This window comes from Epinephelus moara, chromosome 5 (genome assembly GCF_006386435.1).
Source record: "Epinephelus moara isolate mb chromosome 5, YSFRI_EMoa_1.0, whole genome shotgun sequence".
Classification (NCBI taxonomy): domain Eukaryota; kingdom Metazoa; phylum Chordata; class Actinopteri; order Perciformes; family Serranidae; genus Epinephelus; species Epinephelus moara.
Genome location: NC_065510.1, coordinates 22,568,021 through 22,593,927, shown reverse-complemented (window position 1 = coordinate 22,593,927; position 25,907 = coordinate 22,568,021). Strand labels below are relative to the sequence as shown.

The window sequence follows — 25,907 nt, the reverse complement described above, 5'->3', positions numbered from 1 at the left end:
CCTGCTTCATTTTCTTTGCGATCGGATCTTCATGAGGTCAAAATGTTTAAAAATGGTTACCACAACTATATAAATACAGCAGTAGGCTGATTCTATGATTGCGGGTGTGGTGGTAGAGGAAGTGCAGAGACAGTAATACATCAAATATATATAAAAAAATATCTCAAATAAAAATAGATACGTGAAAGGAGACATTAACATATTGTGCATTTAAAAACATATTTTAATAGAACAAACACAGCATGCATCGTATTTTTCCGTTAAAATACACTATATTTAACAAACAATGATATTATTGTTGAGAGTACAGACGGCTATCAACACAAATCAATAATGTTTTCCAATAGCTTTGCACCCACTGTGATGTGTGTATAATTACATTCCTCTAACATGGGGCTTAAGACACATTTTGTATTAGTGTGTTTGTATGTTTTTCACATATTGAGCCTAAAAATCTTTTTATATCTTTGTCTGCTGAGTTTTTTTTCTTCCCAGGAATCAATGTTATGACTATTATCCACACAAGGTTTATATTGTTAAGCTTCTCATCAGTTCAGATTATGGAATTTGCCGTGGCATCAAAAATTCAGGTTCAAGTCGCAGTAAAAACATCATACCTCAACCGCACACATTCCCCTCTCCTTTACACCCACGCTTTCCTCCCTGATTGAAAGTTGTAATTAAGAGAGTCGGGAAGAATTAGATGCGGAATGAGCTGTCAGAAAGTCACATTTAAGTGAGGGATGCGCCAGTCTCTGCAGTAAAAATTTAAATGATATAAATTGCCATTTAAGTGTAGCACAGGCTAATGTTTTGTCACAAATTAATGTGACACAAGGCAGCAATGACAATCAAGGGCTGCCTCATTCTAATTTGGTCATGTTTAGAGGGCTTTTGTGAGGCGACAGCTTTACACAAATTAACACAATTGCCTGTTTTTATGAGGAAACCATAAATGTTTTTTCCCTCCTTTGCTCGCTAATGAGGAGAGAAAACGGCTTGTGTCTTAGTGTTATGGCGAGGCAGAGACGTCTGCGGAAGAGCAACATGGTGCTCTTATCCGCCCACAACCAGCAGAGAAAAGAACAAAGACAGAGGCTGGAATGGCTCCCTAATGAACTACAAGAGATCTCTAATGTTTTGATGTTCCCATATGATCAGATATGGATTTACTCTGCTTTTTGCTCATTATAGAAATCATTGGCAGATTCTGTCACAGGAACAATTAGAATGATATTCTGCTTTCTCTGAGGAATTCTTTGAGGGGGCATTAGTGATAACTGCTGCTCAGTAATGGGATGAAGAACATGTTTGAGAGAGTAACATTTGGTGAGAGTATGGTGTTTAAATGTTCTGCATCTGTTGACATTTAAAACACTTGTATTCCTCCATCCTCTCCTTCATTCACAGGCTCTTGAGAGCGAGTTTGTGTCCTGCCAGCTCCACCAGTGGATCGATCTGATCTTTGGCTACAAGCAGCAGGGACCTGAAGCCACCAGGGCCCTCAATGTTTTCTACTATCTGACCTACGAAGGTGCAGTCAACCTCAGCTCCATCAGCGACCCCATGCTCAGAGAGGTGAGGCTGATACACCATACAGTACATGCAAATACACATTTACTGTATGTACTACACGGCTGATTTAACTCCCTTGACAGATCATGCTGAGTAAGGGGAAAAACAGCATATTACAGTAAGTACACTTGAGCGTTAGCACTCTCAAATGGATGCTTAATCTGACTATATTATAAAAGCATCTGTCCATCCAGCGCATCTGTATTTCAGGGATATTTTTGATGCCATTAACCATGTTAAATTGGTTGCAGAATGGCCTGGGAGAGCTAAGCTAACAATCTACTGGCAGGTATTGCTGAGCAAAGCCTTTCTCCCCTCGTGTGATACCTCTGAAAGCACTCCACCAAGTGTTCCACTTTAACGCCTTAAAGCCTCCTCCTTGGCTTTCATTCATTATTCATCCGCCTCACTTTGAGTGGCTGCACACACAAGCTACACCGGCCTGCCCGAAAGCTACCACACAAAACACAGCGCTGAAAAGAAAAAACACAGCTAGCTTGCCCGCAGCCAAACACCGGCCTGACAACTTCACCAATCTGCTGCGAGAGGCAGCTAGCCAGCAGCAGGCCAATTGACCCTGCTCCCATCAGCCTTTTTGACGTCTAAGTTGTATTGCCAAAAGTGTAACATATTCTATTTTTATTCTCGGAGTGTAGTCACAGGGTTTCTCCCAGAGTGTAACTCCAGTTTTTTACAACATCTTAGTTTGGTCCATCATTTCAGTTGGCTTTGAAAACAGCTCACTTGCCAAACTAATTGCTGAGATCTGGAAACACAGTGACATTGCCTTCTTGACTACTTTATTTTAAAAAGTGAAACTGAAAGTAGCGAACCTTGAGGTTTGTTTAAAACCTGTCTGACTGCTTGTGTTTCCTGGCCCAAACAGGACTGATGGACGGAACAATAAAAATAAGACCCAAGTCGTAGTAAACCAGATTTATCCTTTAAGCAAAGGTCCTCACAGCATTGCAGTCTAAATGGAGATGAGCTCAGAGTACATCAAGCGGCCGAGCAGCCTTTTGCCTCCACTGTTCTGCTGCCCTTCATGCTCAGTGACTGGAGCATCACGGACATGAGGGGTGGATCGTTGATTTATCACCTCATTCACCCTAATTCCCATCCAGATGTGCTTTGGCCTTTAGCTACACACACACACGCACACACACACACACACAGGCACATGCAGATTCATTACCAGGGTGCACCGGCCATTTCCACACTCAGCCCATTACCCATTCTTCTGGTTAACACACAGTCACAAAATTGGATCACCAGGATGCCACTATTTCTGCCAAGCTGTTCCAGTGACAATGGGATTGATAAATTCACATACATACAGGACGCCATCGAAGGCAGGTGCATGTGATTTGACTGGTATTAAAAGAGCACTTCCTGCCTCCCTGCTGATGACTGCAGGAATGTAGAGTTTGGATATGAATGCCTCTAAATATATGGTGTTAATTTCACTGTAGTTTTGGTTATCTGTGTAGTAATACAGCAAAACACACATACCAACAGCTAATGTGCAGGAAAAAAACAACAGTAAAAGAAAAAAAATACAAGGTATTTACATATGACACACTGATACAGTTAACCTGCTAGGCCATTAACCATTCACTTCATTTTTTCAGTCAGACCGCTTGCCAGATTTTCCAAGAGAGTCCCTCTCTGTTTGACATAGTTAATCTAATTTTCTCTAGATGTAAAACATTTCCCAATTCCTTCAACCACATATCAATCTTTGGGAGCTTCTCAGATTTCCAAAATTGTAGCGGCAGATTTCTGGCTAGCAGTGTGGATAGAGAGATGGCCTGAGCTTCATACCTATCCTTCACCCTACCAGGCTCAACCACTCCAAATGGTGGGGTTAAAGGGGAAGAGGGAAACTCATTATTAAAAAGCCTTGGCATAGAAATTAAATAACTGACCCCAAACAGTTATCAGCTTATGATATTGTAAGATTTAGTGAGACTGAAAACTGCAAATCTTTGTACAACTTTAAATCGCATCAAACTACTGTGAATACTTTCAATACAGATTTCCCACACTTCGTCTGTAATTTCAGTACCCATTGTTTTCTGCCAGTTTTCCCCAAAATCGATTTGACGATGGACTATTTAAATTTGTAAATGTTGTATGAATGAACATTTATGCCATGTTTAACACTGGCAGCATCATATTGAACTTTATATTGTTAAAAGTAGTTGCAAATGTAGCAATTTCAGCATACGTATGTGTAAAATATGAATAAAGCATCAATGTTTGCGCCGCTACCTAGAGCTGAAAAAAAGAGTGTTTGTTGTTTTCTCCTCTCACTCCCCCTCTGATGCTGCAGGTCCAGTCTGCTTGCTTTCACCTTTCATAAACACCCTCAGTCTGAGCGCTTTAATTAGTTAAATAAACCCAGGCAGTGTTATCCCTGTGAGCTCAGCCAAGGCTCTCCTTCAACTGTGTTTGTACGGAAGGAAGCGTGCCCTGTCTGCGCAGAAGGTGGAAACAGAGTTCCAGGCCTGGGCCTCGTCATGGCCGGGCGCAGGGGGTGGCTGAGGGCTACAGGAGCTTTGAGACTGAGGGCTTTGGGCCTGAAAATGTCCCCAGAGTCTGCCATTAGTGAGTGACAACTGTTTCAGCCTGAGCTGTGGTCTGGGCCGAGCTAGGCTGCATTAGGACTGGCCCCGAGGCTGTTCATTGTCAGGGGGATGGGTCACAGGCGTGTATGTTTGGGTCGGAAAAGGTATTAGATTGGGGCCGAGATCTCTGTATTCCTGCCACGCCGTTTGGCAGCCGCTAAATCCCACCCGCCCTGGCCCAACCTCACACACACACTTTGTATAGATCATACCTTGATATGTTTGTACATACACATGTGTATGTATACATGCATCCATTGGCATGTGTATACCTTTGTATATTTATGTGTGCTCATCAGCATAAATGCACACGGTTGTGTGTTTATGTGTACATTTCTGTTCTGGGAGAGAGTTTGGAATATCTCAGCACAGATTAGGGAATGTTGTGGAGACCACTGCTGTGTTTTTCAAAACCATGATTACTTCCTGTCCTGCCTCCGCCGCAAGTCAAAACTTACCCCCCCCCCTCTCTCTCTCTCAGAGAACTGCTGTGTGTCTGCAGATGCATTCGTGTGTATGCGTGCGCACCCATGTGCATGGCATGCATGCACATCTGTGTTGCCTCTCAGTGTATAAAGAGAAACACACCCTGCGTTGCCTTCTCATCGTTGTACAGGGCTTCCCCTCTTTCACATGTGATTATGGAAAATCCCACAGCCTCTCACACCAGCGACAAAACACAGAGCTCCGTCTGAATTGTACAGCGTTTGCGTAATTCGGCAGAAGACGGGAAATATACCCACGCGAGTGAACCTGCTTTGACACTCAGCCAAAGTCACTCACCAAACACAGAGTCCACTGGTTTATTTTCTCTGGACAGTATGCCCTTCACCGTGTTTAAAATTATTTTTCACATCTTAGTCTGGCCATCTGACGCCAAAGATACAGAGTATCCCACCATGCTGCTTGTCATTAACTCAAGGCTGTTGTAGTTTTTATTCTATATATGATGTAAGTGTTGTCGGGTCGATTTGCATAAAGGCAGCATGTTTTACATGGAGATCCATCTTGTCAAGTAGCTGAGTAAATCAAAGGGCAGGTTGGGACATCTGAGGCGAGGGCGTCACAGCCATTTAAATGTATAGAATATAGAAAACCTTCATCAGACATGGGCCAGTGCCCCCAAAAGAGATTGGCCTTGTGGATGGCCCCTCATATAATCACCTGAGCATTGCATTGGCATATAGGGATAGGACATGCTGACCTAGACTTGGCCACTTTCCAGCGTTCCACAGCCTCATAAATGTCAGAGCTGAACTTAATGAAGATAGGTTGAGTGGCTTTGAGGAGTCTCTTCCTCACATTAGCTTTAGCAAAATGCTTCGGTCCACAGGCAGAGGAGAGGGGAGGCACTTTGACCTTGAATGATGCACTGATCTCCTCTCACTAACAGACTGGGTGAGATGGAAAATGTGAAGATTCTCGGCCATGATCAGCGATGAGGTCATGGGCAAAGGTGGTCTGTGATAAAACTGAATGAATAGAGGGCTTTTATTTAAATTTTAACTAGTTTAATTGTCTACCACATCAGTCTTAAATACAAGAGTAACAATCTCTCATTTAGTGCTGAGAAGAAAAACAAAATATATTCTTGTTTCGTCACCTCGGAAATAAAGGTTCTCTGACAGACACCTCCCTGTCTTCCCAAAATACTGGATCATGGAAGCATCTGTGGCGGACCTAGTATGCCAGCACACATGCATGTGTTTAGGTCAACATACAGTTAATGCAGTTTTGGCTTGAACACACAACCACAGACACTCTTGCTAACAACTCTCTTCTTCAAGTTTCCGATCTGTTGAGCCAGCACCAAACCACACCGCTGACTTTACTGATGCTCCTCTTGTGTGCTTTGCAACATACCATAGTGTGAAACATAGACATCGAACCCAGTTTGTTATTTTTTGATTATTTATTATTTACAACTGCATTCTCAACATGAATACATGATGCTAGGGTTTCTTTCTAGCCCAGAATGGGCTTCTGGAGGGTGGCAATGCATGACAGCATGGTCGGTCCACGTACAGTAAAGCCTGTTACGTTAAAAATAAACAGTTTTATTCCAGTTTATTTATTATTATATTTATTATTTGAGGGAGAAGGGGTGTGAGGTTTTGAGAGGGGAGGCAGTCAATGTCTGGAGAATCAGGTCCAGACATTTACCAGAAATACTCCATTCAGTTTAGGCGAGGGTTGCAGGATGCTGGACAATATACGCCAAAAATACGCTGCAGTTGTAATTCAGCGATTTAAGAATTTCACCAGAAATAAAACGGCTTTCATTTTATGAGGAATCACAGGAAGTCCTCTCTTCCATTAGCACTAGCTTCACAGCGGCCCAGTAAAAACAATGCAGCTTAGCTGGCTTACCCAGCGTTAGCCACATGTGTAAAATATAGCAGCTCTGGATGAGAGGGGAGTTGACTGCTGCAAGTCAAAGATGTCGTATTAAAGTTTATGTTCTGCTTGTTTAACTGTTATTTGATCAACTGCTATTACACACATTCAGAGGATTTGAATCGCTATTTTTATTCTCAGTTCTTATTATTATGGCGCTAGTGATTTGCCCTTGGTGCTGGTGCTAGCCAAAACGTCCAAAAATTCCTCTGTGCAGGAAAAACCCTGGCATGGGATGCACCTCTTAAACTTTTTCTAGCCTGCCATAGAAAGTGCTTATGTATCATAATCGCCAGTGGTACATTTATATGATGAGGACGATTTAGTCCTGTTGTTCTGCTCAAAAAAACGGAAAGATTATTAAGGTAAAGAAAGGGAAAGCTAAAGGAAAGAACAGAGCTAGCAAAGTGAAGAAAGTATACTTACAGTTAGGTGTCTAAGTTCTACATTCACATGAAAAAATACCGTATGTAGAATCATTTTTAGTGCGTGATTCATGGCTTTAAAGAAGCAGATGAAACTTTGTAATAGACAGTGGAGATCGCTCCCTCGCTACGCCTCTCTCTGGTCTCTGGTTAGTTTCAGACAATGGGTATGAGTGGACTAACTTCCCCAACCTTTTTCTCATGGAAATACCATATGCAGGCCTCAACCATGAGCTCATTCTCGCAGCCCTCGCCAAGTCAGGCTCAAACGTCTCAGCCATACACACACAAGCTGTCACTCCCACACAGCCAGTCACAGTGCACACCAACATACTGACGGGTCTGTCATAATTTTGCGTTGGCCTTTTTCTCTCTGCCTGTCCTTTTTATAAACCATCTATCAGGCTGTGTGATAGATATTCTTACTCATTGCAGTTTCTGCTTAACGTTGTTATACAAATTCCCGCTGACACTTATATTGTACTCTTTTGCTTTCTGTATTTTGTATGGTTCTGATTTTTTTTTTTCTTGTCACTATTTGCAGGCACAAGCAACAGCTTTCTTGTATAAATTCTTAATATGTTTATTGTTATCCACCCCTCAAATCCCCCTTTTTTTTTTAACACCAACATTTTCTGGTTCCAGCCTCTCAAGTATTTGATCCTTTTCCCAGTTTTATTTATGTCATTGTTGGTCAGACATAACAAGCTTTGAGCTCTGTGAAAATGCGATGGTTATTTGTCAGGATTTTCCACCATTTTACAGACTTGAAAATCAATGGGAAAAATAAGAAGCGGCTCAATCGATAATAAAAATAATTAGTTGTAATCCTAGATGATAATGGTATGATAGTGTAGAGTATTGCCAGTGAAGGCCTGTGCATTTACACACTGCTGTGGGTGTGTTCCATCCTGTGCTCGCTGGCCTGACAGTGAGCTGTGTGATGATGTCCAGAGGCTGCTCGGCCGGCGTCTGCTCTGACATTTATGGTCCTATACCTCTTCATTAACACCACCTAACCAGCCTACAAGCCCGCCTGTCCTGACCCTCCTCTGATTCTGTGTGTGGTTGTGGAGGATAAATTGGCGCGCCCGTGTGTGTGTGTGTGTGTGTGTGTGTGTGTGTGTGTGTGTGTGTGTGTGTGTGTGAGGGTGAGGGAGAGGGAGAGGGAGAGAGAGAGAGTTTCACAGTGAGAGAGTCTACACAGGAAGATACATTTTTCCGTCACTGCATTTGTATTCATCTTTTTATTTTTTTTTTGTGGAAACTCAGTAGTCTTTGATTGTTGACCATTGTATTATATGACACGATATGATATGAGGAAGGGTGATATTACAATATAAACTGACACTTTTGAAACAAGTTAACCATATTTTTATTATATCGTTACCAGGGTATCTATCTCTTTAATATCTCTGTCTGTTTTCAGTGTTTTTACATGTGTGATGTAGCTGTAATTGGTTATTTTATCAATTGCTGTAACTTGATTCTCAAATATGCTATGTCACAATATCTAGCAATTTTAAAATATAAAATTCTAAACACTGTCATAGAATTTTTGTCCCTATATGTGATGTGTGATATGATCTTTTTACACCTCTTTACTAAGGCCTTATTTTGACATTATGCAGCTTGTGTTTGCCTTTTCAATTAATTCCTTATTGTGGTTTCTTTTCTCTTTTTCTTTGCTGTCCCTTCCTCTCTCTTTCTTTCCCTCAGGCTGTGGAGTCTCAAATTAGGAGTTTTGGACAGACCCCCTGCCAGTTACTCATCGAGCCACACCCACCCCGAAGTTCAGCCATGCAAGTGGTGAGTAAAACATGCACATATAGTACATGCAATCAGATAGAAACACACACAAACCACTATACCTGCATGTATGGTGCTGAGGAAAATACTACTATATAATATGGGTCAACCTGAGCTACAGTATCAGCTGCTGTGCTGCCTGTTTAAAGCCGCCTCTGACTGCTGTAACACTCTGCTTCACTTCATATAACTCTTCTTTTTAATTTTTGACTCACTCTTTTCACCCTTCATTTACCTCCTGTCTTCTCTTTATCCATCAACAACTGTGGGAAAATACAGTTTTGGGTTTGAAAGCATCTCCTCTCTCATCATTAGAGAGGTGTGTGTGAAAGGGGAAAGATCACAAGCGTCTGTGTGTGTGTGTGTTTAGTAAGAGGTATGCAGGAGAAAGGCACAGCTTTGTGCCGGAAACCTGGGTCTGAGCCAGGTTTTCTACCTGAGCTGGAAGCAAGAGGAGATCAGCAAAGGAGAGCAATGAACAGCAGCAGTGAAGTGACGGCTTTTTAAGGGCCAAGGAGTGCAGTCAGTGTGCCTGCTTGTGATGGACCAAAGCCCCAAGAGTCCCTATTAGTGTGGTGTCCCTGTGGCGCTGACAGCTGGCTGTAGACCACCACCCAGTGCACACATGCACTCACAGACACAAACCCAGGCTACGTCTTTGAATCCACCTCGCTCATGCGCAAAATTCCTATGAAGTGTTTTTATTTTTACTTCACCACACAGTTTTCAAACATAATATTCAGACGCCATTATTCAAACACTTCTCTAACCCTCCCCGCCCCTCCACATTCCCCTCAGAACGCCCTGTTCTCATTGCTTTTACATGTTCTCGCTCTCTACTTTCTCTCCATCCTCCCTCATGTGAGTGTGTTGTCAGAGTGTCGGCATCTGCCCATGCTGGTGGTAATGATACTGTCAGAGCGTCTGGTTAGCTGTCAGACACACCGGATTTACTCAGGTCTGTTCCCGATGTTAACACTGATGTTCCTCTTCTTTACACGCAAGGAGGAAAATGGCTCTGTGTTAGAGCTGCTTAGTACAAACACTTTGTAAATGGCTCTATATGAACTCCTGTCAAACCGGGGAAACAGTCTGACAGTCCAATGAAATCACTTTTTTGTTATGACTGCATTCAGATTCTAGTGCTGTATATGTATATGTACTGTATATAATTTATTCCAATGCAGCTTAAGTTCATTTGCATTTTATAGTTGGTGTGAACATGAGTAAAACATAGAAGTAGTGCTGAAATGACTATTTGATTTTTTATATTAGTCAGTTGACAGAAAATTAGTTAAAGAAAAAGTTTGATAAGTGATGAAGTTGAGTCATTTAGCGAGAGTTTGCTTTTCCCTTGTTTTATATTCCTGCACATTATATATTTCTGGGGCTTGGACTGTTGGTTAGACAAAACCATCATTTTTGAAGACAACACCTGGTGCGACATCTACAATCGTAGATAATCATGAGTTTGTTGCAGTCTCACTCAGAAGAATGACATGGATTTCAGGAAATCTAAAGCATCCCACGTGCTGTATATACACAATGTGCAATATGCAGTCTAAAGCAAGTACCACTGTATACTTAAAGGAAAACCTCACCCACAAAATAACCATTTACAAACCAGTTATTCATGTTGTGTTACCTAGAATTCCTGAATTCCGTTTTTCTCGCCGCCTCCGGTAAACGAAGACTCCAACACAGCGAACCCTGTTGATTACTTGCAGTACACAGGGACGGCGTTTAACAACAGCAAAACTATACGAAAACATCTGTTTACAAACTCTCACACGTCTCGTGCTTTATAATCAAAGTCTCATGTATCCAGTCATAATGCTCAGTACTTTCCAAACACGCTGCACTGCCTCGCCATCAGCCCCTCTCTGCACAGGACTACAAGTGAAACTTATCTATGCTCTCACTTATAGTCCCGTTCAGACAGGGGCTGACAATGAGGCAGCGTGTTTGGAAAGTACAGAGCATATGACAGGATACATGAGACTTTGATTATGACGCACGAGATGTGTGAGGGTTTGTAAAAATATGTTTTATACGGTTTACTTTGAGTAATTACCAATGCTCGCTGTCTTCGTTTACTGGAGGCGTGCAAGGTAAAACGTTTTCTACACGAGTTCCGGGTAACGCAGCATGAATAATTGGCATATAAATAGTCATTGTGTGGGTGAGGTATTCCTCTAAGACAGACTCCAGACATGTTTAAAGAGATAAAAATACTTTGCACATGAAGGCCTAAAACAATAATTTGTGTCTGATGTGTTTAGTTACCTTGTTAAAACTCCTAAAATCACATCAGCCCGTCCCCTCGTTGAAATATTAAAACAAGCTGCAAGTGTGAAAATCTGCACGTACATTATTCTGCACTTATCTTCCTCTTTGAGATTCTTTCCCAATTATCCTGAATCGCTGTTTCAAAAGTGATCTCTTGCCTTTTACCTCTTTTCTAACCTGTACTACTGAACAGCTGCTCACTACTATCCTGCTCAAGCTTCCTAACTTTCTCTCTGTCCTTCTCTTTCCTCCCTTTCCCCTTTGTTTTTTCCCTCGCTAACACCGGCCGCGGCTGCTTCTCTCGTCTCTCTGTTTTTGCTCTTCGTCTGTCGCTCCTTATCTCGGCTCTTCCCACCTTCTCTTCCCCGCGTCCCGTTGTCCGTCCCGGGGGCCTGAACAGTATCTTCTCCTGCAGACCCCGCTGATGTTTACGGAGCAGATGCAGCAGGATGTTATCATGGTGCTGAAGTTCCCATCCAACTCTCCCGTGACCCACGTGGCGGCCAACACCCAGCCAGGTCTGACGTCGCCTGCTATCATCACCGTCACAGCCAACCGTCTCTTCGCAGTCAACAAGTGGCACGGTTTGACAGGTGAGAGATCTCAGTCCATGCACTTATTTGCATGAATTCATGCTTTGAATTATAAAAGGTGAATTTAGTTGAATTTGTTTTACACCACTGTGATTCTCCTTCACAATAGCATCAAGGGTATTTTAGGCAGGTAGAGACTATCTTCTGCTACCACATAATCATTTTCATTTTCTCGGTTCAGCTCTCTCCTCTCTCCTCCATACTCGGTGTCTAATTTACCCAAGTCGAGAATTGACCCGTCTCTTCTCCATTGGATGGACGTTGATTTGGGAGACAGTTGACTGTGTCTCCTGGATAGCAGTATCAAATGTGACACATGCAGCAGCCAGCATTAGGTCTCACGTCCACCTCCATACATCAGCCTCTCACTTCACAAAACCTTATTTACTCAACATCCATCCCGCCCCTGGAAGAAACATTAAATTTGATATCTCTGAATTTATGAGGATGATTGACTGATCGCTTTTCAGGAGAACACAACCTCATCCGTGCGCACCACAGGCCAGACTGATTAACCTAATTGGTTTAGCGAGCTGGTGTAATAAACAAGATGTGTGCTGTTCAGAAGAAGTTCATTAATTGTGAGGATTTACTGGAGTTGTTGTGCAGCTGTTAGAGCAGATAAAAGATAAGAATGGAAATATGTGCACATTGTAAATTCTTCTCAACGGGATGCGTGCGAACAATAAAAATGAGGAATTTGTTTGTGAGTGTTGGAAACAACAGTGTTGCAGACATTATTCACATTTTACTTTTTGCCTACAGAGAAGATGCAGCTAACTGACGATGCATATACTGTAATTAATCAACACTTTTGGTTTGATGAATGATTTAAGTCAGCTTCTGTAATGTTTTTAATGTGTAATGTAGTTTTTATTTTTGTAAATTGAGTATTATTTGGTTATAGAATGTTGATTAGACAAAATGAGCTATGAGAGGCATTTTTTAGTATTTTCTGACATTTTATAAGCTAAACAAATGATCAGTTAATCACAAAATAATCCTCAGACATTGGTGTAGATTTCAGGGGGGACACAGGGGACACACCTGCCTCAATATTAAGAACATTTGCCCCCCTAAATAAAAATATAAAAGACATTTGCACCATAAATTGATGCAAAAAGGGCAGAAATTGGTGCATAAAAATTCACAAGAATGCAGGAAATGAAGTGTTGAATGCTTAAAATTTTCTAGCTGAGGACCCCCAAACCCCCCAAACATTTTATGTGTGTAAATAAATAAATAATTGAATAGAAATTGCAGTTGTTCTTAAAGGTGTCAACTAGATTCAAAGGTTTTGCTGCTCTTCTATGTGTGATATTTTTGTAAACTTAGTATCTTTGGGTTTTGGATCGTTTGTCAGATGAAGCAAGCAATTTGAAGACGTCAACTTAGGCTCTGGGAAATTGCCATTATGGCATTTTTTGTTGTTTTCAGACATTTTGAAGTATAAACAATTAATTGCTTAATTACAAAAAATGAAACCGTTGATCGATAATGAATATAATTGTGAGTTGCAGCCCTGCATTAAACGGTGTAAGCAACAATCAAAGCCAAAATGCTGAAAAAAATGCAATTCTACTTCCTGTTTTTGCTGTTAGAGCCATGTTTTTAATCATTTTACCAAAATATTCCAGTTGCTTCCAGCTAAAGTGACTTTGTTGAGCAAAGAAATGCATTTTGTAGCATGCAGTTAGCATAAAGACTCATATTCTGTGTGGCCTTGGAAGCTCTTTGACATAATTGATGTGTAATTCGCGGGAGAACTCTTGGGCCGGCAGGTGACACTGTGACTTTATGGTTATAATTTTCAGTGTGTTATAATGAACTGAAAGCCGGCATCTACTTCACAAGGCCACATGATTACAATATTAATCCAATCTGTCTTCTTCTCTGTCAGGTCATCAGAGCTCAACGGTGCAGGACCAGCAGTACCAACTTCCTGTGGAAATTGACCCTCTGATAGGTATGCTGTCATTTACGGCTGTAAAAGAGTCCACACACATGCGTATTCTTTACATAGCGTGAGCTTATATATGCATGAAATGATTTTTTTTTTCCTGTGTGCGGATTTGTGTATGAATCCTGCTGGCATCTTGGTGACTCATGGCAGTCTGCAGCGCTGCGTCCCTGGACAGTAGATTAGAGTTGTTTCTCAGCCTCTGCCCCAGTTCACTCCTCATGATATAGGCTCTGCTCTCACACTAAACCATTTGCATGCAAATTGGAATGCAATGAGCTGTGGCCTAGGCCGGCATTTCATCATCAACTCCCCCCTCTTTCTCCCTCTCCATCGTCCCCTTCCCTCCCTCCCTTTCTGCATCCTCTTTGGTTTAATTTGAGCGGAGGGAAAGGACGCGTGTCAATGGAAATGAATATGAATGTGGTAATAATGTGTGATTGAGAATGCACGGCGGACGGCTGTCAGGACAATATGGGCGCCTCTCATCCTTCACGACTTGTTGATGAGCAGGAGAAGAGTGCCGAGCTGCAGTGATGTATGGGATTCACTGGTGGAGCAGGGAGAGACGAGCCACTTCTATCTGCTCCCGCCTTTCGCCTCCGTTGCTTTTCCTGCAGCCTCTCACAATCGCATGCACATCTGCAAAAGGGGGGCTGTTCTTTCTCCCTGAACGTTGTGGTCACTCCGAGTCTCACCGGACCATTTCCACACTTTTTTTTTTTTTCGAAACACTTGACTACTGACAGTAACCAGGGTTTGCGCTCACATATTCATCTTTATCTGCACGTACAGTATTTCTCTCCTTCACTGCCCCTCAGTGCAGGCAGAATAAAGGAAATCTGTGCATTAGTATTTATGTTGCGTGTTTTTATGACAGCTCCATAGTGGGCGTGTGCCATTGAAAGCACACTTTTCAAGCTAATTTCATCCCATAAATCTTTAATATTTTTGCTGACATTTTCTCCCATCTCACATTTTCACTAAACACTAAAACATAAAACATAAATAACATACTAAATGATATATTTTTGTGTTTCTATGTGTGCGTGTGTGTGTTTCGGGGGAGGTAGAGGGGATTTTTGTGCTTGTCAGTCATATATTTACACTGTTTGCATTCCAGGAGGAGTCTGAGCTAAACACAGTAAATTGAGGATGAGTGCTGAGCCGCCTGTGGCTTTGGGAAATGTTAAAAATGGGTTGAAATATTGGTTTCAGCAGGTACGCTGGACTTTCTCAGTCTGCATGCTAGACAATCTTCTCCGACACCTGCTCTCCAGTACTTGTGACCCCACCACATAAAAAATACTTCACGATGGACATATCTCTCTGGAAAAGAAAAAAGATAGCACTTACGAGAGAGAGAATGTCAATAAATTTGCTTTTTTTTTTTACCAACCATTGGCTAAATTACACATCCAAGATGAATTTGCAGTGTGTGTTCTGACCGTGCTCGCTCTGTCATTACTCTTAAACTCTCATGGAAAATGTGAAGTCCTGTAAACTTAACATCCAGGATGTTTTATGTATTCTCTCACAAATCTTCTTCGCACTGTGCACTTTAAGTGGAGGTGCATCTGAGTGTGAGCACTTTGAAAATCGCTGATATATGAAAACAGTAACCTGTGTGTTGGGTTTAATGTTTCTGTTTACATCTGTACATTTCCAGCGTGTATTTTTTTATTTGCTTGATTTATTTTGTCCTCTCTTCTCCAGCCAATAACGTGGGCAGTCATCGTCGTCAGATCTCAGACCTGCTGGATCAAAGCATTCAGATCAGCTCGCAGTGTTTCGTCATCACAGCCGACAACCGCTTCATCCTCCTGTGCGGCTTTTGGGACAAGAGCTTCCGGGTTTACTCGACTGACTCAGGTACTGAAAAATCATTTTGCACTTCTCCCCCTCAGGCTCTTTAGTAACAGTATTCAAATATGCTTCTTCATTTCCTAACAATTTGATCCCATGCATGCATTGACCTAGACCTGTATTTACATGCTGTAAATTTGTTACTTCATATTTAACTTTGTTAAAATAAGGCAGCCATATTCCAAACCATACATCACTATATAATTTGGGTAAACCATATCTGGAGTCTTTACATGCACATTTCCTCTGCCACTTAACCCTTGGCATCAGATCTTTACTCTCAGTGACTTTATGTCCAGCTCTCAGCAGACAAAAACATAAATGCAGTTGTTGAGTGCTTGTAATTTAAATACAGCCTCTACTTTTCCGGCTTGTAAAGTGCAAATGCACTGCACTGTTTTTTTGTTGCAGCAGAATAAATTTACTCAAAATCTCCAACTTGCTGATTTGTTTCTGGCACAAACCCCATGAGCCACATCAGGATGTTTTTTTGTTTTGTTTTTTATTTAATTCTTGCACTAATATCAAAATGCAATGGACACGTATCCTTAATTTGATGGAGACAATAATACTATTAAAGGGATGAACCTCTTAATGTTAATAAACCCCATGGCCTTTCCTCTAGCACCATCCTCAGGACAAACTTTTCATTTTTACCTCCACTACTAGTAAGCCCCTGAATGAGACAAACAAACATCATCAGTATGTTTTTTTTATTTTATCAACAACACTTTTATATTGTGGAGTGCAATGAACATAGCAGCCTGTAGCAGCCGCTGGTAGACTTTACATTCTTAATACTGTGAACAATACAGTCTCAACAGATGGTGTGCCCTGCTTTACTGTACTGCATTGTGTCGTAGCTGCACCAGTGGAATTTATATCAATTTACACAATTATTTGCTCTTTATTTTCTCCTCTTATATTTGCCAGGTTAAAACATGTTCGCTGTCAATAGTTAGTTGTAGCCTTGTATCTTTGACGTCAGTTGTAACAGTTGAGCTGCATCATTTCTTTAAGATACTAATCAAACTTTATTATCTAGCCAGCCGAAATTTAGTTGCAGCCAGGCATCATATCATAAAAAATAAGAGAAGAAAACAAACCAAGGATAAACAGTACAAATGCAAGACTTGTTAAACTGTATTGTTATGAACCTGATAGTGGTGGGTGTATTAGGATATGCACCTTATTGTTATCTTAGTTTTTTCCCCACTTTGGTTTGCAGCAGTTGTAATACCATTTTCTTTTGGATAAATTAAGTTTCATCTTATCTTTTTTTTATTAGAGTGGAGTGATTTCCTCCAGAGCAGTACTTGTAAATGCTGATAATATGTGTCTAAGTACAGTAAATCCTATTTAACCTGAAAAATGTTTATCTTGATTCACCCAACTTGAACATACTGTACAGTTCTTCACAGTGGCCTTGTGTGAGCCTGAATACCACTGACTTTGTACATATACTTGCATACACACATGCAATGCAGACATTTTTATGCACACACACACACACACACACACACACACAAACCGACGCCATCAGGTCAGGGGTCCTAAATGAAACTGTCTGAAGCTTCATCTGTGTGCCCCGCTCCTCAACTCTTCTCCCAATGCCCCATTCAGAGTCCTACACACATCTATACAACACACTCCGATTCAATTTCTATAGGCCAGGGCCTCCCTGTCTTTAATAGAGGAGGGAGGGAAGGAGGGATGGGAGCACAGAGATAGCTCTATTGTGCGACTGCCACCGGGGTGTGCGACTGGAACGTGAACACAGTTTAATCGCACACGCTCAACAGCTGCCACTGAGGTCCCTAAAGCCCCCAGGTTAAAGAACTGGGGGATTTTATCAATTACAAGACTTGATTGGTACACATGCACCAAACACATAGCCTCATACGCCTGTGTGCACACAATTTAATTTGTCTGTGTGCATGCAAGTGTGTGCGTCGGTGAGTAGCGTGAGTGTGTGTGTTCAGTGTGAGCTGCATGGTAGCCATTATTGCTGCAGCCATCATTACTTATTTTCAGTGTTTATAAAGATGTCAAACATTTTACATCTTTGATGTCTCTGTTCTTTTTGGGAAGTTTAGTCAGTGACCCGCCCAGTTTCATAACAGCCATCATCTTTTCACCGAGATACAGCTTAATTATCCGATGGACAGTGATTATTTGACACCCGGGCAGAAATGTCATGTGTTGCAAACTATCTGGTGTTTGACTGCAGAGGTCACACTATGAGGAGCATAATGAGTATTAGACAGCTAGACAGTGGAGCTGTGGTCTGGAAATCTGACAGCAATTAGCCTCTTTATATATACACATGGAGCGCACTGCATGTGCATAGGCATACACACACACTCAGATTTGAAACAAATATTTATTCTTGTCTGGGAATTAGTAGACATCTGATTCTGTGCGGAGCTTGTAGAACTACTAGCCAAGCAGACAGATGATCAACAAACACGTGGCGGGAGCTCCGAAGAAGTCGCAATAAATTCATACTCAGTTTTTGTTATTTAAGTGCAATATGAAATTATGTATTACAGTCGTATCTTATGTTGTTTCGGTGCTGTAATCTATTTATAAAAGTATCAGTCCTTTCTTGTTTATCGGGTGATGAATACTGATTCGTGTGTGTGTATATTTATGTGCTTTTGCAGGCAAACTGACACAGATAGTGTTTGGGCATCGCGACGTTGTGACGTGCCTGGCTCGCTCTGAGTCGTACATCGGAGGAGACTGCTACATCCTGTCGGGCTCCAGAGATGCCACCCTGCTGCTGTGGTACTGGAACGGAAAGCACAACAGCATTGGAGAGAGCCCAGGCAGTAAGTACACAGGCCACACCGGCCTGATATGTGAGCACACACACACACACGTAAACACACATCTGCGGGTATTCTCTGAGTGCTCACTCTCCCAGACAGTTGTGACTGTGTGATTTACGGCCTCCCTCTGTAAAGTAACAACTAGTTTCGTCTGACCAGGCCAGGCCTCCTGCATACAGATTGGATTTCGCAGCACTGTTGCAGCAGGAACAGCTTTCGATAATGTGTTTGAGATTGTGTGAGTTTCTGTGAGACCAGATATTGTGTATGTGTGTGTGTGTGTGTATGTGTGTGTGTGTGTGTGTGTGTGTGTGAGTGAGTGTGAGACAGAGAGAGAGAGAGAGGGAATCTGTCTTTAATGTGAGTGAAAGTGAGGGCCACTTAGAGACGTTAAACGTGATGTTGGGGGTCGTCGGCCAGCACATGAAAGTTCACCACCATCCGAGGGCCACAGGGTCACGCTAGTCGATAAAAGTGAAAAATGTCATGGGCCTCTCTTACGTTACCATAACATATGGCATTAGCCATGATCAAAGCCTCGCGCACACATTGCTCAGCCCTTAGCCTGCTTGGTGCTAATTTGGCCAGCTTAGATTGGCGTACATGTTGTTAAGTGATCCATTACAAATGGGCTGAAATTTATGACAAATTGCGATTTGGTTAATAAGACACATTGGTTTCTGATTTGGGAGACAGCGTGCATGATTGTTTGTCACTTACCTCATGTAGGCTGATGTGGGATGTTGGAATCGAGAAAAATATTTTCGTATTCCCACAAGTTAATTCGCAGGCATTTTCAAACTTTATATGAAGAAAGAACAAATACTTTTGTGAGCTGAAAAACATGGGTGAACATAAACCACATTGCATTCACTTCTCTCATTTTATATCATGTTTTTCTGTTTGTGACCACTTTATTTTGCTCAACAGAGAGTATACAAAACATAACAACATGACAAAAGCTTTGCATCAGCCCAAAATTAACATTTCTGTAGATATGCTTTAATTATGCGCCTTAGTTTGTTGAAGTTAGGGCTGGGCACTGTATTGATAGCACTGTATTGATATATCTCAGTATCCTGGTATGAGACTCCAAATTAGATTTTGGATGTTGTAATAGCCAAATTATTGTCTTCTTTTGGTTTTAAAGGCTCCATTACAGTACAGTGATGTAATTTCCTGAGCTTACCAGACTGTTCTAGCTGTTCTATTATTTGCCTTTACACACTGAGGCATTATATCCACGTTACTGATGATTATTTATCAACATCTCACTGTGTAAATATTTAGTAAAAGCACCAATAGTCAACCTTATAATATCGTTGCAATATCGATATTTGGTCAAAAATATTGTGATTATCTCAGGGAGCGCATCATCCAAGAGAGACTTGATGTTCTCTGCTATTAGTTGGAAAAAGATATGAGAATATATCAGCAAAATGAGTTGGAAAATATTGGATATCGGCAAAAAAAATTCAACATGGCTGACCCTAGATTTCATCCTATCAGTTGACGTTTTGGCAACACTGTGACTTCTTTAGAGACTTGTTGTAATCATGTTAAAAATTTCAATTTCCTTATAGAGGAACAATGCATGATGCAGTGATTAATGATATCTGTACTGTACTCTGTGTCTCGAGTATAACAAATTAACTGCGTATTCAAGGAATCGACTGTATTCTGATTGATTTCTTGACTTATGACATGTCTAAAGGGGTGCTGTGCCTATGTATCAGTGCATGTGGTGTAGATGTTCTTGTAAGTGTGTGTGTGCATGTGTTTGTGTGAGTGTGTGTGAGTATAGCCTCAGTCAGTTCAGTGCAGTAACCATGCTGTAGCTAGAGGAGCAGACAAAGCAGTCGTCATCCCAACCCCTCACCACCACAATGTGATGCTCCATTGCCCCAGACCGCAGGAGGCTCTCCCAGACATGAAGCTCTGCTACACACACACACACATACACACAAACATGTACGCACAAAATACATACAGACAGCAGACGTTTCTTTATTCCTCTTCCAAAAACGAAACACTTTCAAGCTAAAGTCGCCACATACAGTGGAATGAGAGCGTACACACATACATTCCTTGTCATGCGTAATGCCCTGTGAACATCCCACACACTTCATAACCTTGACACAAATGCCTCTGAGTGGCTGATATGCACATGTACACGCTGACCTATGCACACTTGGTTCCTGCTGCAGGCACATGTTGTTGTCGTGCACAGCAGCAGGGAGAAGTCACAGACACCAGTGCCACCTGGTGGTCACAGAGGGGAAACCAGTTCAATGAGGCATCTATTTAGTAATATTATATATACGTTATTTCTAGTGTTTTAAATGAAGTGAACACTCTGAAGATTAAAATATTCTTTAGCTTCAATCAGCAGTGATTTTTGAGAATAACTACCATAAATACATTAATTAATATACACTCGCCAACATGTATACATTTATCTTGACATGTATTCATCATAAACACACACACACATATAGGTTTATGATTTAAAAACATTAAATAGAGTCTGGATCCAGTATCAAATCTAAAATCCTCTTTATTCCTTTATTGAATTTGTTGAGATTTAGCTTTTGAGAAACTAATGTCTTACGTTACTGATAGTTTAATGACTTACACTCAAATATTGACATCCAAATTCTTAACACATTTCAAGACTCATGGGCTTCTTAGCCAAATGGATACATGAATACTTAATACATCACCTTTTGCCAATAAAAAATAAGAGAAGGGAGGTGAGAAATGTGGCTATTCTAAAAACTTTGAACAGAATCCAAAATGGAGCTGGCTTTTGGATCCAGTCTCTATACACACACACACACACACACACACACACACACACACTCTGTCCACACATGTCTAGATAGCTGATACCCTCCTCAGTGTCCCAGCTTTAGTCGTATACAGGTATAAGATTGTAATCAGATGTGGCGCTAATTCAAACCAAACGGTGGGCCAAGGCTGAAAAGGTTAACTGATACACCAATATATCAGCTTTATTGATCTTCCCTGAGCAAAATCCAACATCATGCTTTAATCCAGCAGCTTGTAGGTCATAAGCTAGCCAGTTAACTAAATGAAATGTAGATGTTTAGGCTGCTGACCTGGTGTGACCAGAGTTTAAGCGTCTGGTGTGTATTTGCAAAGTGGACAGAAAAGCCAGGTGCAAGGAGTTAAAACAGTCGACGGGCATCAGAAAACATGAGGTCACTTATTATTATTAGTGGGTTACTTATTAGTTTTTTGTTGTTATTTTGTTTGTTAAATGCAAAACAAAAAATATATAGATTATAAATTATACAGATTCTTTAGTTAGCAGATTCCAAATTCAGCGTTGAACCTTTTTTTTTTGATAGTTTGTTTTTTAACATTTTAATTATCATACATGCATAAAGAATATTTTTTCCCATTGAAGTATGACTCTTACACTCTGTAATATTCTAATTACTGTATGTATTAGATTGTTTTATTGGGGTAAAACATTGCTGACGTCATCTTTACACATGACTAGGTCTCAGCTTTTCCTTTAGTTTGCGTTTTTTATGAGAGGGTTCAGTGAGCAGTACGGTCCGTATGGAGTCTTTCTGCTTAATCTAATTAAGGTTTAACAGTAGCTGTGGCTTGTGGGAGAAAACGTATCTGTCTTATTAGTGATCCTGTGTTGAGTTTTATGTCACATAATTGAATTAAAGTGAGAAACTGCACTAACAAACTCTGAATGCTTTGGCCGAGTCAGCGAGAAACTACACGTCTTATTCAAAAGAGCTCAAAAAGCAGTGTATATCACTGGCATTTACTGTAAGAGGGGAGCTATATTGGAAACTGTTTTACTTAAATGAGATTGCCTTGGAGCTGTCTGTGGTTCACACGCTAGTATTTTTGGAAAATAGTGACAAAGGATTTAAACGTGAATCCCGTGCTGAGTGTCTTTGCCCTATGTTCCTCATTTTGGGCTGAACTTGACCTGTGACAGCAAAGAGGATGGGGTCACAAAAGTCAAGACCCCCTACCTGAGACACGAAACCCTAATGAACTCCACACTCCACTTCAGGGATGCTCGTCGCTATATATAGATACACACATACACGGCTCTGCTTTTTAACTGCAAAGCTACATTTAGTTACATGCTGTCGGCCAGATAAACACTTTAACACAACAATCAAATGTCTAGATACAATGACTGCCTGTAATGAATCCATCTGCTTTTTTTTAAACACTTGATTTATATGTAATAACGCAACAAATCTATGTGAGTGTGCATTTCCTTGCAGACAGAGGAGACAGATGGAGAAGTAAAAGGCGATTTTGTTTTGTCGCTCGCCCTGACAGCTTAAACCAAAACAAAATCACACAAACTTCATGACTTGGACCATAACTTACTCTCGCTCCCTCTGGCTCTCCGTCTCTCTGTAGTGCAGAAACATCTGGATCCAGTGAAGGCAGTCAGGGGGCGAAAGTTTTAAAGATAGGGAGAGGCGGAGGGTGACAAGTGTTGGAAAGGGAGAGTGCATGAGGGGAGAAATGTATGTGCGGGATAGCGGGCTCAAAACCTGTGCAACGACTTACACTTAGAATAGAAAAGCTGAAATAATTAACAACCTTTTGACATTCTTTGTTTTTTGTTTCATACTTTTTGTCTGTGTTGTTATTTGGTTGTTCATTTTCTTTTTTACTGGATTGAACTGCCTCCATCTTCTAATGCTTAAGTTATTCTTTTTGTCAGCATTGCCTGGTGCCTGAAGGAATGAGCCTACTAAGAGTTTTTGCATTTCACTCCCTCTAGTGACCAAAGATGGTAATGCATTTTTTGTGATGCTTTTTTTCCCCTCTGTAGTATACAAACCTTTTTGTGTTGTTTGTGTTATCCTAGCAGAGTTTACCACACCGCGGGCCATCTTAACGGGCCATGACTGTGAAGTGACGTGTGCGAGTGTGTGTGCGGAGCTTGGTCTCGTCATAAGCGGCTGCAAAGGTGAGATTGTCTTTAATATGTCCAAAATATTCAGATTCAGAATACTTAATTCATCCCCAAGGGTAACAATGTGAACATATTAATATAAAAATACAAGAAAAATATAAACAATTAAGAAAGGGATATGCTGTATAAATATAAATGCAATAAATAAATACAATAATTGTAAGTTTCTAACAAAAAGACACTGCCTAAAGTAAAATAATCACCCTGCTTTTTCTAACTGCACTTATCTCGTTGTCTTGTGTTTGTTCAGAGGGTCCTTGTCTGATCCATTCCATGAATGGGGACCTGCTGCGGACCCTGGAGGGCCCAGAGCGCTGCCTGCGTCCTCGTCTCATCCAGTCCTCCACCGAGGGACACTGCATCATCTACTACGACAAGGGACAGTTTTGTCACTTCACTGTCAACGGCAAACTGCTGGGACACATGGAGGTGGAAGACAGCATCAAGGTGAGGAAATTTAATACGTGCGTGAGCATGCATGTGAAAGTGCACTTGCACATGTATGTCTGCACCACATCAGGGTAGAAAGTCCTCGTACTGATTAAAGGCTTTCTTACGGGTTGAGATTTGAGAAAGGTAAGGGTCTGCACGCCTCGGGGTGAAATCTCTTTTATTCCCTTTCACACGCATACACCAGAGGAAATGGTCCTTTTGATCCACAGCCCTGTTGTCAGGTCAAATTGCATTGGCGGCAGTGGTAGAGAACATTCCAGAGAGAGTGGTCAGCTCTGGACACCAACACCATTAACTACCCTCCAGCGCAAGACGACACATTCCCCATTTCCCACATTTCCTCCCTCGTGGTTAGAGTGACACAAGATAGCGGCTACTGCCTTTGGTTTCCCGACCCTTTGTTTCCGGTTTGGCCTGGGAAATGTAAGCTAGCTCTGACAGACAGCCGCACGCCTGTTTCCTATTAAGAAACCTCTCGTGCCCAGGCTCCTAACCTGCCAACCAGCCCGCTCCCACACAAAGCCACAAATATAACTCGTAGAAGACGTGATTAATGAGCACAGGAGGACAAACGCTGATTGATTGTATTAACATCACAGGGGAAAGTTGCAAGTGTTCAGTTTGCAGGTTGCAGAATACTTTATTGTGTCTTTAAGAGAAACTAATGATGGTTTTAGAAGCTTGTAGAGTTTCCCAGAGTTCCTTCTAAAGCAGCGAAGCAGCGACTTGGGAACAGTGTGGGCCACTGCTGGCCTTGTCAGCTCTGCTCTGCTGTTGTAAATTCCAGCCATGTCAGATGGCATTAGGAAAATCCTAACATCTTGGAGTGAGGCTGTGAGAGTCTCAACCCCCCTTAGCTCCACCCTCCCCGGTCTGAGGGCTCCAACAGTATTTAGTGCACTCATGTACATACCAGAATCAATCTTCTCAGCCCTCAGAGCCTCAGCACGGTAGGACTCCAGAATAAATAAGTGTTTGTCCTGGCCTGCAGTATCCACTAAGAAAGAGAGAGCAGGACTGAGAAAGAGAGAGAATGTTTGCACTGTAAATTTATAAGGGTCTGGAGTCAGAGGTTAGATGACAGGCTAACAGTCGGCATCCTAGTCTAATAGCTGAATCGAGTGACAGAAGCCATACTGAATGGATTACAGTCTTTTAAGTACTAGTATAACTCAGGCAGTGTAACCATTCCAGCAGTTTTTTCACTGCCGTCGTCCGTGTAACGGGGGGATTAACAGCACCATAAATTAAACTTGTTTTTTTTTTTTTACCCTCCCCAGCCTCAAAATCCACCCACCGTTCCCCCGAAAGAAGTAGGAAATATGGGCATTAAAAGTGCATGTGTTTCTGCTGGAGTCATTTTTTAGTCATCTGAGCCCGGGTAGCCATCTTAGCTCCCACAGAGCCATCGGCCATCTTGTTTGACCGCCCAGTGGCAAGGGACTGATTTATAATGTCTGTCTGCAGCCTCCTACCTGGCCTGGCTGACATGTCTGCCAGCTCTCCTGCCTCCTGCTGGGCTTCAGTAAGGTCATGGACTCCATTAGTACATACACAGATACAATAATACAAAACAGTAACTAGTAAATAGCTCTTACAGTCTTTATTTTTTTACTATTATTGTGTAGTATGTCATCTGATCATGCAGGATATGGCAAAGAAACAGCTAGCTGTGATTGCTTCTTAAATCAAAGTATCAAATTTAAGGTTGCATTTGTGCAGTGGTTCCCAGTTGGTGGGTCGTGGTACAAAAGTGGGTCACAGGTCCATTCTCAAAGGACCACAAGTGGCAAGTGACTCATGGGGGGGGAAAAACACTTTATTTTGAAGTACAGTAAATTTCCGACACTCAGCTTTTATTTTGAAGTGCCGTTTCCTGCTGCAGAGTGAGTGGCAAACTGACAGCTACTTAACGGAGACAGCAAAGTAGCTCGACAACATGGCCAAACGCAAGTATGACGCTTAAGGGAGGGGCTCTGCAGTTTTCCTCGGCTCTACAGAGCGCTTTAAGGCCCTGACACACCAAATGACTAGTTGGCAGTCGGCTGTAGTCTTTGCGGTGTGTTCAGGTGCAGAGACA

The 25,907-nt window shown here is 41.7% G+C and overlaps 1 protein-coding gene across 6 annotated transcripts in view; it reads left to right on the top strand.

The window, feature by feature from the left end:
• Positions 1-25,907, top strand: part of lrba (LPS responsive beige-like anchor protein) — a 237,930-nt gene that overhangs the window by 207,171 nt on the left and 4,852 nt on the right. For 3 of the 6 annotated variants that reach the window (XM_050044707.1, XM_050044705.1, XM_050044704.1), the window contains exons 47-54: positions 1,411-1,578; positions 8,747-8,836; positions 11,526-11,718; positions 13,619-13,684; positions 15,395-15,550; positions 18,211-18,378; positions 23,267-23,368; positions 23,625-23,821. In XM_050044707.1, the coding sequence (XP_049900664.1) occupies positions 1,411-1,578; positions 8,747-8,836; positions 11,526-11,718; positions 13,619-13,684; positions 15,395-15,550; positions 18,211-18,378; positions 23,267-23,368; positions 23,625-23,821 (1,140 nt within the window). The remainder of the gene's footprint in view (positions 1-1,410; positions 1,579-8,746; positions 8,837-11,525; positions 11,719-13,618; positions 13,685-15,394; positions 15,551-18,210; positions 18,379-23,266; positions 23,369-23,624; positions 23,822-25,907) is intronic. The other 3 variants (XM_050044706.1, XM_050044709.1, XM_050044708.1) reach the window with 3 other exon arrangements.